This window comes from Diadema setosum, chromosome 14, assembly GCF_964275005.1.
Source record: "Diadema setosum chromosome 14, eeDiaSeto1, whole genome shotgun sequence".
NCBI classification, from domain to species: domain Eukaryota; kingdom Metazoa; phylum Echinodermata; class Echinoidea; order Diadematoida; family Diadematidae; genus Diadema; species Diadema setosum.
In genome coordinates, this window is record NC_092698.1 from 4,124,486 (window position 1) to 4,138,942 (window position 14,457).

The window sequence follows — 14,457 nt, forward strand, 5'->3', positions numbered from 1 at the left end:
GACAAACCGTAACGTTACTAACCGTAACGTTACTAACCATGATTTTTGTACTTAATTTTCAAACAAAGTTATAATGAGAAAGGATATTTGGGGTAGACATTGCCCTTAAAGCTAGAAATGAAAAATAAGTGTTGATATATTTCAAACCATACCAGTTTTAGCAAACTTCTTGTTCAAAGATGCTCATCAATTTTTTTTTTAATGTCCTTTTTTTGTCACGTTACTAACCGGCATTAAGTCAGACCTTTCTTCTAAAATAATTCATGAAATGATTTCATTCTTTGCTCTGTTCTAGGTCTACACTAGAATGATTTTTGGTGACATTAATGAGAGATCACATCCACAGATGAGCAATGAGTCTAATCTAAATCATGAGAATGTCCCTAAAATGTAACGTTACTAACCGCGGAATTGCCCAAATGGTAAATTATGCCTTTAAATGTTAAAGAAAACCTTTAGGAATCATTCATTGTATTGACGCCACAATCTGACTCCCGCTTTGCTTGTGATGACCGTCTCTTGTATTGTTTGCCTTCTTTCACTTTCACTTCCATACAAATTGTACATAGCTTACTGATGTCAGATCAGCTTAAAAGCAGGATATTCCTCTTGAACTATCATATCGTCCACCGTTCTCTGACAAGCAATATGTCTAACACACTTATATGTATATAAATATATATAAATACATATATTATATATATATATATATGCCTGCTATCCAATCAAATAGATCCGCATGTATAAATAGGCAATATGTGATACAAGCGCAATAAATTATATGCCATCAACCTTGCAGAAATGAATACACTGTCACGTACCAGACATATTTATAGAGTTCCTTTCCCAATTTTTTTGAGAGGGTGTGTTTGTATTTAAGGAATCATATTCCATTTTATATAAAGCTTTAGGTAATTAGTATGTAAGATTATATATATATATATATATATATATATATATATATATACATATATATATTTAATTTGGCAGAGTAGACCCTTCTGCAAACCAGCCTTCGGCCGACGAGGGTTTTTCACCGAATCAATGGACATTAGGCCCAATTCTCTGCTATTACAATGTCTTTCATTGTATAAAAAAAGAAAAGAAAATGGAAACATGCAGATTTGGAATGTATAATAAAACGGGCTCTTTTTTTTAGAATGCAACATGTTTTTGTTTCAATGTTAAGTATTTTTTTAATATTTGAATGTATCCTGTTTTTATATTTGAATTTATCATATTGGAATTTAAGGGGAAAAAAACTGCACTCATTTTATTCAAAGGCAGTGGTTTTGATTTCAATCAGTCTGCCCTTGTTTTCTTGAGGAAAGCTGAAAAGGACTGCACATGAACGTCCTTCTAAAAGAGCAGTTTGTTAGTTAATTAGTAGCAAACTCAAACATACAAACGATGTAATTATAAATTGGCATCATAGAAATCGTGGGAGAACACTTCCAACTTGACTGGAAAAACCTACAATAACCTTGTATGACACAGAGAATGTATAATGCATGTTGATTGCACAAACGGCCCTCTTAAGTGTGTGCGCGTGTGTACAGCTTCTGTAAATGTTTAAGAGAACTTCGCGAAATCATTTATTTTGTTAAGACAGCCATGCAACTCCAGCTTTGCTAATTATGACGGCCTCTTGTAATGGTTTGATTTTCTTTCACTTTCACTTTGAGTCCATATAACTTTCTATAAGTGTTTAGCTTGATAGCTTTTGTGTTCTGTTTGGTTTGCACTCTCATAATTATCGTCCACCAAAATCAACACTTTTGGACCACATTCTTACCTTCTTTGATGATCTATGCCTGAAGCTAAACACTTACAAAAAAGAACAACAAGATCAATTCAGTTAAATAGGTTTGCATGTAAATGAGTAATATAAGTACACAACAATCAACTTTGCAATAATCAATCCACTGTCAAGTACGAGAACTACAGTTCTCAACATTTTATTCTCTCTCTCTGTCTCTCTCTTTACTGTGTTGTATTTTATTTAACAATCTAGTCTGTAAGCCTATATTCGTTTTTATTGTTATGCTTTGTGTATTCATTACATACACTATTTTGAATTTTCAATCTGACAGGGTGGACCCTTTTCTTCGACCGACAAGGGTGATCAACACAATGGATTGACATTTATTATCTGCTATTGCACTGTCATTTTTTTTTTTGATAGATATGAAAATAACTTGAAATTAAAAAAATGAAATACAAACGCCCTCACAACATCACATTGCATTTTCCTATACAGGTAGTAGATCCTATACACTACCTGTTTGTTTGTTTGGGTTTTTTAATATTCTTAATCACATCAGTATATTGGTCTGGTTCTTTAAGGAACTGAACTACACTAAAATGATAATTAGAAGTAATTATGATAATTCTAAAAGCAACGATGATAAGATGAATTTGTAAAATTAATTCAATACACCAGCAGCTTCAAAATTCAGATAACAATGGATAAAATTAATAATCGGAGAATATAAAAAGAAGAAAAATATAAACATGCAATTGACGAATAGTGTCTATGAAGTGTTGATGAATGTGGAGCAAATAGAAGAAAACACTAATGGCTGTTACCAAAAATGTCAAAATATTGCCCCAAAATGGGGTTTTGAAAAAAAGAAGTCCTAAATTGATGTACTTCAATTGTATCAAAATACCATTAATATGAAAGAACTTAACAAGTTCTAGCATCTGATGCTACATTTATCCCTGTAGCTCATTATATTTTCAAATTATTACAGATTTATGATTTGTAGAAAAAAAATCATTTTGGGGAAATTACCCTTCTGTTCAATGTCTAAGACATCTCCCCTCATTCATTTACTTTGTTGTGATCGCTATCAGACTCCAAATTTGCTTATAATGGCGGTCTCTTGCATTTCTTTGCTTTTCTTTCACTTTCACTTCAAAATAACTTACTTGTGTTGAACTTGATCGTTAAGTTTTTATCAAAGTATTGTTCATTGCACTCTTCAGTATTAGATTTCGTCCGCCAAAATAAACACTTTTGTCCACATTTTTTAAATCTTCTTTGATGAAATTAATGCTAAAGGAAGACGGAAAACGAATAATTCATGTAATCTAATCAAATAGATTTACAAAATATGAAGCACAATAGGCCCTACATATCTAACCTTTGCATTCACCGATGCACTGCCATGTACCAGAAATATCGATTTTCTGTCCAAATTCTGTTTTGTTTGGAAATTTTGGTTTGTTGTTGTTTGAACTGGGGGTTCTGATCTGTGTTTGTATTCAAAAAGCAGTTTATATAATATTATTTGTTGTTATTTTGTGTTTGTTATGCTTTCTGTATTCAGTATGTGAAATGTTTTCATTTTTTCACCTGACAGGGTGGACCCCTCTGAAAAACCGGCCATTGGCTGACGAGGATGTTTCACCAAGTGAAGGGAAATCTATTCTCTGTTATTACATAGTCATGCGAAAATAACATGATTTTGAACAATGAACATTAAACGTGATTGTAATAATAATATGCAAATGGATTATACCTTTTTCATTCATTACTTTTTTTTATATAGATTTGTATGTATCATTTGCCATGAACCTTTTAAGGGGAAAAGCAGGTATACAGCCCACCAAACTATTAAAATAATAATAAGAAGCAAAAATGATAATGATACTCTTAATGCTGATAAGATAAGTCTTCAAAAACAAAACAAAAATAATACACACAAAAACTCTTTTTACTGTCATGTAAATAGATAAAGTTCAAATGAGAGAATTACCCCTCCTTACAAAATGTAAAATGTTTTGCGTTTAAGAATACTCTCAATCCTCGAAAGTTTTTACAGGAGACTAAATAATCAAAATCATGACCATATTTTGATCCAGTTTTCTGTTTCTATTTCTGTTATTAACTTTCGGTGTTCTGAAACATGAACTTCATTAACATAAAAATCCTTGTTAAATCAAATCAACTGTTTTGTGCCATTGACTTTATTAGAGTATCAAAGCACTCCATGTTCAAGATGCTGTTGATGAGCAATACCACTGAGCGAAGACAGCGGCATAGGTGTCATTAATATGAGACATTCAAAACGAATGATAACAGATATTGGCAAAAGAGAATTATGATAGAAATTGACGATATTGCCTCGTATCCTCCAATGTACCTGCACTCAAATTAATCCCTAAACCTCCCAAAATTAAGCTAGAAAGAATGAATTACATCTAATCATTCCATACTTCACGTGGAAATGTACCTGAATTACATATTAATGTATGATCATATGAAAACCAAATGTGATTAACACCAATTAGAGAACCATTTTGTGCAAGCCCAAACATGTGATTATATACTTGCAATCTTCAAAATGACAAATTCTCTCTTCTCATTCTATTGTGTTTCATCTCATTATACCAAATTGTCCAGTTCGAGTTGTTATTTCGTTGCTTCTATTTTCCTATCAATAGAAGAAAAATGAACACAATCACGGCGATATCTTCCACCAGAATTTTCATACTCGGTCGTTTTGATATCTTCACGGAACCAATTCAATTTAATTCAATTCAAATTTCATTTTTTTTTTCGACAAGTGATCAAAGTGAAGCAAAAACAATACGCAGTTGAGTTGTATAATGATGCTCAACTGTGAAGACTTTTTTAAAACATCTTCTTTTTTTTTCGCATTCCAGTGTCTCATGAATTCATTTGCTATGAAAAAAATCAAATGCAAATTGTCAGGTTTCTTCCCTTTGCAATTGCCCCTTTTCCGGTTTTGATTGAGCCTATAGACGTGTATGACTGGTTAAAGAAAATCCGAGAACTATGCTCCGAAAGTTTTCTGGCAATCCAACAAGACCTAACTAGAGTCCGTTGACCTCAACTATTGGCGAGTTAGGTGTCAAAGTGCTCAGATTGCAACGATGCTTAGATTGTAATCTCACGTCAAAGGGTATTATCATCATAAATCTCTGGCTTTATATCTCTTTTTTCTCTCTCACTCACTCTCTGACTCCTGACACTTGGAAGTTGGAGAAAATATGATGACGACCAAAAATTTCGTTCGAGCTGCTAACGAGCCTTTAATTCGTTGTTCTGACACGTCGTCGGTGAATCTTTGCTATTAAAGGCTGAAATTGAGCCTGGGCTAAAGACTACAAGATACCCGGAACTGCGCCCCACCTCTTACTCAATCTCCTCCAAACCTCCAATGCTAATTGTTCACCGATGACCCTCGTCTTTTGGCCTGTGAAATATTGTGGCAAACAACCCGCCGGTCAACTCACGTGGGCTGCGTCCAGGCACACGTTCGGCGTGATATTGTAGCCTGTTTGTTTGCTCTTCACCTTGTAAAATTAACAAATCTAGGTCGGACTTCCTAATCATATATACTTGACTAACGTCTGCTATGGTGTCTTGAAACAACGACTGTCTTTCGTTTGAATGGGCAATTTGCAGAAATATGCGGTTTCCATCAATTAAGAGCCATTTCGAGAACGCATTTCAGCGAAAGGAAGGGAAGGGGAGAAGAGGTAAATCCTAGCCGTCTGAGTATTGACCATTTCTGGTCATTCAGTGTGCCAATCAAACAAATGAACTTCCTGTGTGAGAACGGACACAGAGCAATCCCATTTCACTCTACAGAATATTTTGCAAAATTATGGGTGTTTATAGTTATTGTTCTGGCTTTGTGATATAAAGGCATATGCGACCTTTAATAGCCATGATCGAGGAGTCCTAATCTATGTGATGACTGTAATCACCGTTCGCTTATTTGCTGGTATGATTATTTACTGACCTCACAAGTCATGGATTTTTAAAACATCTTCATGCAGATGTGTTCTGATGGGTCCAACCACCTTGAGAATGAAGTGCACGAGTATTACCTAAGGTAGAGCGAAAACAATCCAAAACTTGACATTAATCTTTGCCCTTGACGATTGACGATAGCAGAAAAACACCAACAAACAAAAACTAAAGCCCAATCTAAACAAGCTGGGACTGGAGAGGCGTCATGGGACAATACTTTGCCATGCTTTGCTATTCAGAGATCCAGGTGTTCTAACTTTGTGTAATAGTGAAAGCAGACAGACCTCTCCTTTCTCCTTTCTCCTATCCCTATCTCTATGCAAGTCATCTCTTCCCTATTTTCCTATATGTTATGTATTATGTACGAGGGCTGCATGCAAATCAAGCAATGCTTAAGCTGTAGCCCTTCTGCGTTATTCATTGCATCACTGTTCTGTTGGATATTTATGTACAGGCAATGAAGAAATGTATTGCTGTATATTCTAAAGGTAATGAAAAAACTCATTTTGTTAGCAACTAATGTTCATGTATATCCATTTATATGTATGGTACCATTAATGTATATGATATATGTTTATGTATCTGCATGAGCAATGATATAATGCAGGAACAAATAAAATCAAAAATCAAATCAAATCAAATTATTGAGGTATCTTTATGAAGCAAAGAGTCTTCGTTATCAGCATCATTATGTATAATAATGGATACCTTGAAAGAGAGGAGGAGTTAGGAAAACCATGGAGTCAGGTCAACCAGGTGTGACAGATAACACACTCAGGATAAGAGAGGGTGTTCAAAGCAATGTAGAGTGATTTTACCAAGGAGTTGTCTCTCACACATCTCCCTAATTTTACCAAACATTTTGTGTGACATCAACACGTAGTAATCAAATTCGGGTAAGCAAGACATATCTCCTCACCCCTGTCAACCCCCTGCCCCACCACTGCTTTATACCAGTACGTATCGAGGACAGCAATTAGGGAAGGTTTTGCATTGATCAATGGACATGATTGATCAATGGCATATTGCTGTTAGGCAAAAACAAGGATACACTACAAAAGTAGTTGATGTAGTTGATTAGTAGTTGAGTAGAGGTAGTTGATATTATGAAGGACGAACCTGAAATTATCACGAGGCATGTTTCCAGACAAACAAATTTTGGTGAACATTCCGTCCCTCGAGTTTTGGCAAACATAACAGGTGGTGGTCCCCATAACAGGGGAAAATTGGGAAGAAATATTGCATGGTTTCAACATTTCTGATGAAAACAAACATTCTCATTCTCGAGACAACGACCGAAGTAAAATAAAGGCGAATATTTCTTTGGTAAAACAAGTTTTGATGGGAAGAGCCCCCAAACTTTTCGATTTCCAACATAAAAGCATCATGGCCATTTGTTTGGGAAAGGAATTTATTCTTTATGGTTGCCGAAGAGTGATAGCTACAAAAAATGAAGGGAGTTCAGTCTTCGAAATACCTAGCAACCGTTAATCATCACATTAGCTACTCCATTCATTCAGCTTACAATTATGACCCTCATGGTTATATATTCAAAGCATGTCATGTTTCCATGGGCTGCTGGCAGACGACACTCCCGAGTGCGTCGCACTTCATGCACGAAGGTGGGGATTCACACGGAGCGCGCGCGTTTACTCATAGTTTTAATTCACGAGGGCGCACGTCTTTTGTCTTTTTTTCCCCTTTCTTTTCTTTTCCCTCCTTTTAGTGACAGGGTTGCACTTTACGATGCATCCACCTCCTCCTAGCGGTCGTAATTTCAATCTGACACACGTGTTGCCCAGGCAATATCATATTCTCTACTGGCGGCGTGCATTGCTTTCCTAAACGAGCGATAAAGGAAACCGTACAAACCCCTACACTTTAGCCACTTCAGAAGCACGGTTCCTCTTCTAAACACCGCCAAACTGAAACACTGAAACACTCATCGTCCGTCTACCTAGTCATTTACTTCTGAGCAAACAGCGATGCAAACAAAGCGGAATATGACTTGTAATGATCTTAAGCCATACTACTAGCCAGTGATAAATCACGGCAGGACACGTGTATTAACTCTAATCAGACATAGTTGACAAAGGACCCGTCGAACCATGTCTTGTTCAACACTCAGTAACGTCTAGTTTTCCTTCTTCTTCAGACAGTCTGCCATTACAATGCCGCACAGAAAAGAAACGAAACCTCTTACTCTCTCACTCAAACTCTCCTTGAATACCAAAATCGTTTTAGCATCAACTGCGTAGTTGGACAGTAACTAGGTAATAATGCTATTTAGAGTTGAATACTGTGATTCTCCCTTATCTAGTGTGCTTGCTGGTGAGACTATTGAGTGTTTTGTTGGTGGGATTTTTTCTTTTCTTTTCAGCTGTTTCGAGTTTGAGTTGACTTTTTTTTTAACTTTCCACCAAGACATGATGGGGTTTCGGACTTACTTTGCCGCCATAGACCATTATTTTCTCTTCATACAAGTAACGTTTTAACAGGGAGCTTCTTGAAGTTCCTTGGTTTGAATAAAAAAGTTGCTGAGGACATGCAAACACACAAACAAACACGTAATAAACCATTTTGTTTTTTCTCACATATTATAACAAGGAATGATAGTTATTCATACGTTGTGTGTTATTTTGCTTATTGAAAAAAAAATGAATTCAATCCCCTGCATAGGTTTAAACTCAATCAGCCATATTGACATCACAACACGTTGTATAATCATGAAGATAATTCTTTTACTAACTTTTTGCATGAAACTTTTTTTTTAATGGGGGCACTATTGCATCGGCTCCTGCCCCCCTCTTTCTCTCTCTTCCCTCTCCCTGCCTCACAGTCTGTCTGACTGTCTGTTTCTCGCTCTCTCTCTTTCTGTTTCTTTTTTTTTTCTAGAAAGTGGACCTGCCCTATCAATTGTTTGTCTCGTTGTCAACAGACCCTAACTTTGTATTATACCGCCTTCAGCTTTATCTTCTTTATCTAATAGAATTTATTCACATAGTTTTGCTTTGCTACTGCTCCTCATTAAAGACAGAGGAAGACGTTACAGGTTTTGTGCCGCAAAAACGGCAGAACAACTCTTGACATCACACTGCAGCCAATGTAATGAGTAACAAGCCTTCGAGGTATCCACTGGGCCTCCTGTGTCTTCCCCTCAATTTCTTCTTTAATCTGTAATATCATTATTTATCATCATTATTATCACATGTAAGAATACAGTACTGACTACTGGAGGAACAAAATTAAAAGTGTGAGGAAATTTGCCGCTGTTCCTTTCCACTTCCTCGCTTGCACTTCCGGGCATTTATTCAATCACTGTATCTTCCGGGAGAAAAAAAGAAGAAGAAAGAAGCAACAACAACAACAACTTTAAACAAAGTTTATCATCTGAATTTGGCTCAGCATTAGGACATTGTTTCATTGTCAGTTTAAGGTATGTGTATTTAAATAACAAGGAAGTTTGTTTTACCGTCACAGTCGTCCGCGATGTCGTTTTCTTTGGAATCAGATCCTGGCGAATCTTTGCTGTTTGTGATGGGTATGGGCGATCCGGCCGCGGAGCCCGATGTAGGGTAAGTCGGGCTAATTTCCGCCACACCTTGACCGGCTGATTTTGAGTTTCCTAGAGTCTCTTTCGAGCAGCTGAATATATCGTAGCCCCCGACGCTGCCCGGCTCGGTGCTGGCGTATTTTTGCTTCTCGTCCAGCAGCGTGTGATGATGGCCGGCAAGCGGGCTGGTCCCGCCTCCACCGCCGCTCCCATCGCTGGTGAGGTATTTGCTCGGGAGAGTCCCGGCTGCTGTTATGCTTACCGGGATTGCGGTGGCATGTGACACTGATGATGAATGGTGGTGGTACATAGTATTAGCATGGTTTGGATACCGATCGTAAGCCTGATGTCTACCTATGGAGTAAAAACCCCCACCTGAAGCCGCCATAAGCCCAGTCTCGAAGTTCTTTTGTGTGCCCATGGCGTAATGGTAGGCCGAGTTGTCGAAATCATCGGCCACGGGCGGCATCGACATCGACGAGTACGGGTGATGGTCAGCCGAGTAGAACCACGGAGACGTGTAATTTGTGTTCTGATCCCCCGGTATTGGATACATGTTTGTCGCCGAAACCTGTGGCGTCGGCCCGAGTCCGTTGCCGGTGGTTGCAGCGACCACCGAAGCGGCTTGTAACGACGAGTCCGTGAATTTTGGGGTAAGGGAGCATTTTGCCGAGCCGTGGATGATGTGCGAGTGGAGGTCGGCTTGCACAGCGCCTTTGAGAGCAGCCACTGAGCCGTTATCACCTGCGTTTATCAGCGAATTCACGCAGAAGGTTGACGTGGACATTTTAATATCGGTCGTATTTTTACGTCGGAGCTATGACGGCAAGTCCGGTGGAGACGGTGATAAACCCTCGACGACCCTGCAGGCATAAAACATAAGAGGGAGAGAGTGGAACCTTGAAGTTGTCACGTGACTCATCTAGGCCAATAACTCCGTTTCATCAGGCTTCCCCCTACTCCAGTCAACAAAGACGCGATTGGTAATGATCAAATCCTTGGGAAAAAAGGGGGTAGCTTGAAATTAGAACGAGCAAGGCTAAACTTTAATAGCCGTAAAACAAAAGAAAAATATAATATCCATAACACACAGAATTATTTTGCTGTCTAATCGTGTTTCTCCTAGTGCAAGTTGATACACTTGTCTTCACCTCCTTTTTCCTTTGAACAGTAAACTTGTTACTTGCTTTGTCTTCTCTTTTAATCATTCTTACAAGGCTATTGTTTGAAACACTCATCAAGCGTCAGAAATTGGTCTATCTAAGCAGGCCTATAAACCAAAATTAATCACTCACCGAAAAAAGCGAAACAAAACAAATAAAACAAAAACACGAGAAAAATACTGCCACAAGGGACTGGGTATTTTTCACAAAGTTTTAGAGTCTGTGTTATTTTAAATCTTTGAAGAAAAAACAACATGTTACCAATGGGATGATAATGATGGTGATGATGATCAGAAAATGATCTGACTACACAAGTTAGGTTTATCACAAGTTAGGTTTTGCGCTCTGCGTTCTGTACTTACATAACTCTCTGGCTGGGCATCAATACCTACACAATAAACTAGTATACCATATTCGATCTACAAATACCAATGCGGGTTTACGAAGAACAGTATTCCGAATAATGTTCTGGACTAATTTGAATTTTAAAAAAAAAATCAGACCGACAACTGCAGCCTAACTTTTATTTAAAATCAAAATGAGATAAATTATAGTTCTCGCGTGTCTCTGCAAAGCTGCTGCGAAAATAAACATCTCGAAAGTCGCCGTATCACTGAATGCACGGATATCATTCAAACATTTCCTTTGTGCGTCTCCCGAACGCTTGACAAAGTCAAGGGGTGCATGCGTCTGCAGAGATTCATGTTGCGAGGATGACACCTATTTATCTCAACCACAACATGGGGGTCACGGTCTTCCTTAAGTATTTAGGTGACGATCTCGACATAAAACACGGCTAGGGTCAGACTTACGCACACAAATACAGAGATACGCCAACGCGGCGGCGTGCGTCGCTAGAGACCAAGCGGTGACGGTGTCCGCTGCACGTACGAGATAAGTCTACCCCTGCCTCCCGAGCAACAAACCCGAAGTCGATCATGCAATGAATACCTGTGAGTCAAGCGGCAATGGCCTCTACCTCCTATCCATGGACATTACTCGAGGTGTGCAGACACTATATCACTCGTCAGAGGACCTGTGCGATACTCATTTCTTGATTTCGAATGGCGTACTTCTGCAGGGTGAAGGTACCCAACTGAGAAGTCGCTTCAAACGTTACCGTTAAAGCCGAGCACACTCATGAACTGACACAGATAATCTCACGTATCCACCCACCCGCATCAAAAGCCCAAATTACATAAATGAGCTGGCTTATTTAGTTTTATTGGTTTGTTTGTTTGTTTGTTCGGCTTTTTTACTCGGGTCCTAATTACGGAAATGATGAATCCATCAAAACATTTATCATGTTAAATGATATCGAAATGTGAATGAAAATTAGTATGTTGATGATTACAGTAGTAATACTCGTAATGATAAAAAGAAGAGCGAAAATGACAAATATGGTCATCTCAGCCAAGTATTAGCCCAATTATCTACCAAGACTTCTTGCCCTTTTTCCTTTGATATACTGTTATATTATGCAGACAAAAAAGAGGGGTCAGGAAGATACAGTGCTTATGCTTTAAATGCACAGATATATTTCGATCTTGACAGATAACACTAAGTTTTACTTAAATTTATGTTGCTCACTAGATATGCTTGTTTGTTTGAAATAGTCCTTGAAATGTAGGAATTGCGTAGTTTGGTTTCATACTCGACAATGGTACATACAAAGTTTAGGCCTACGTGCTAGCTTTACAAATAAGGCATACGCTACACGAATGAATACATCTTTAGCTTATGTTATAGTATATAAAAACTTAATTTGGGTCTTGTTACTGTTTTGTTTGATGATAAGAAAATGAGCACATGAGAATGGATTTGTGTTTGTCATTAATTCATTTCATTTAAACTACCCTCTTGACTTGAACTTTATAATACACTAAATAATGTATTCCTGACAAGGTTATTGAAAGTATATTTCACTCACGGCTTAAAATGTTAAAGGGTAGTCATCTTCTGGCAAATATCTTTATGACGACATTCCGACTGGTTTTTTTTTTCTTCAAATTAGCATATTAAGCGCAGTCTACTCTCTAAATTCCTTAGATTGAAATGAGGGACAAATCCAAAATTAGATTGAAAATCTGAATCTAATAGATTTATAAGTAAATTTATTTTCTAAATCTAATTTTGGATTTGTCCCTAACCACAATCTCATAGATTTGTTTCCAATTTGAGGAATTTAGAGAGTACCCCCATACATTCATGTATAATACATGTGCAGTATATAGGTTAGAATATTGATGAGAGTTTTATTATGATTCTATGATGATGCTATGATGCTAAGATACTATGATGCTATTGCATCATAGCCAAGACAAAGACGAATGTTGTAGGCCTAATGATAACTCCACAACCTGTCATTATCAGTTTTATCAGAGCCCGTAGATGTTCTTGCAAGCATGCTGGTTTGTTTCTTATGTTAATCATACAGTCTCATTATGGCCGATGTTATCATTAGCATTCTATGATCATAATTATATTTATCTAATTATTTCTATAATTATAATTATAACCCTTTCAATACTGAATTCTGAAATTCCCATAGACTTAATACAGAGGCCACCAGTTCCCGTATCAAAGAAAATCATAATTATTATGATTATAATATAATTATTATCATTATCATTTTTCATCATTATTATTAACACCATCATCATCGTCGTCATCGTCTTCATCCCCGTCATCATTTCATAACCATTACGCTCTACCTCCTATTTTCAATATTAATTACTTATTTATTCATTTACCTAATTATATACATGTACGGACATGCGTTCATAATATATTTGACAATCAGACATAATATAATTATATTTAGGTTGTTTAGCAAATGCTTCCCACATGTAATTCATGAAAGCGCCCCCACCCCCCCACCCCCCCCCAAAAAAAAAACCCACAAACTTGAATCTACAGGGCCATGTTCATTTACTTTCATCCGAGATGACCCTGAGGTACACGTAACATATAAAATATAAAACTCATAAAATATACTAGTACCTTAAAATTAATTACCTTAAAAACTTAAAATTACCTTAAAAACTTTACAAAACCGTTGGTGGTCGCCATGATTGATATGTTAACCCATAACAACCCAGTCAGTGCTTTGCCAGAGGACCCTGCCATTGAGCTGTTGATTGTTTGTGTGTATGTATGTTTGTTTGTTTGTTTGCTTGTTTGTTTGTTTGAAAGATTGATTGTTTTTGCTTTTGTTGTTGCTTCTTTCTACCTGGGTCAAGGGGAACAAAGTGAACAAAATATCCGTACGAGCACGACTCGGACTGCACAGTCCAATTGAGCTGGAGTGCCATTTGTTTGTTTAGATGGCCGGTAAGGAATAGATTAAAGGTATTGTTTACCATTGGAAGCAGTGATTCAAAAAATGTTCGGGTTATCACATTTGATGCATATGTATAGGTCAGTTGTATCACAACATCCTACCATATGAAAACTTTCGCAATAAAGCCTAAAATATAAGGATATATCACTATAACCACAACTGTAGACGGTTTATTCTAGAAACAATTTTATTACAACTATTGTTCACATTTCGTATATTCTTATATAATAATACTTAAGTACTGACAAACATTATTACATTGGCTGTTTTTATCCCTAACTTTATTTTTAGAACTTTGTTTTAATCGTTGAATCTGGGTTTTTGTTTCATCTTTAAATGGTAAATAATGTCTTTAAAGGGGAATTCCAGAAGAGTGAAAAGGACGTATGATAAGAAAGTGTAACATTTCGTAAACACGGCCGAGAAACTTTATCAAAATTGGATATAACTCAAGGAAGTTATGCATTTGGCAAGCTGCGATATGAATATTCAAATGAGTGAGTTGATGATGCCTGAAAACTTGCCTTGTCGTTTGTACATAGATCTTGAAATTTCCATTTTTTATTTTTTTTTTTTTGGTCAAATGGAATTATTCCCCTTTGCCAAA

At 37.0% G+C, this 14,457-nt stretch overlaps 1 protein-coding gene across 1 annotated transcript in view; it reads right to left on the reverse strand.

Annotated features, from left to right (window-relative positions):
- Nucleotides 1-10,131, reverse strand: part of LOC140238041 (uncharacterized) — a 33,894-nt gene extending 23,763 nt beyond the window's left edge. The window contains exon 1 of the mRNA XM_072317966.1: nucleotides 9,264-10,131. Coding sequence (XP_072174067.1) covers nucleotides 9,264-10,131 — 868 coding nt within the window. The remainder of the gene's footprint in view (nucleotides 1-9,263) is intronic.
- Nucleotides 10,132-14,457: the final 4,326 nt, after the last annotated feature.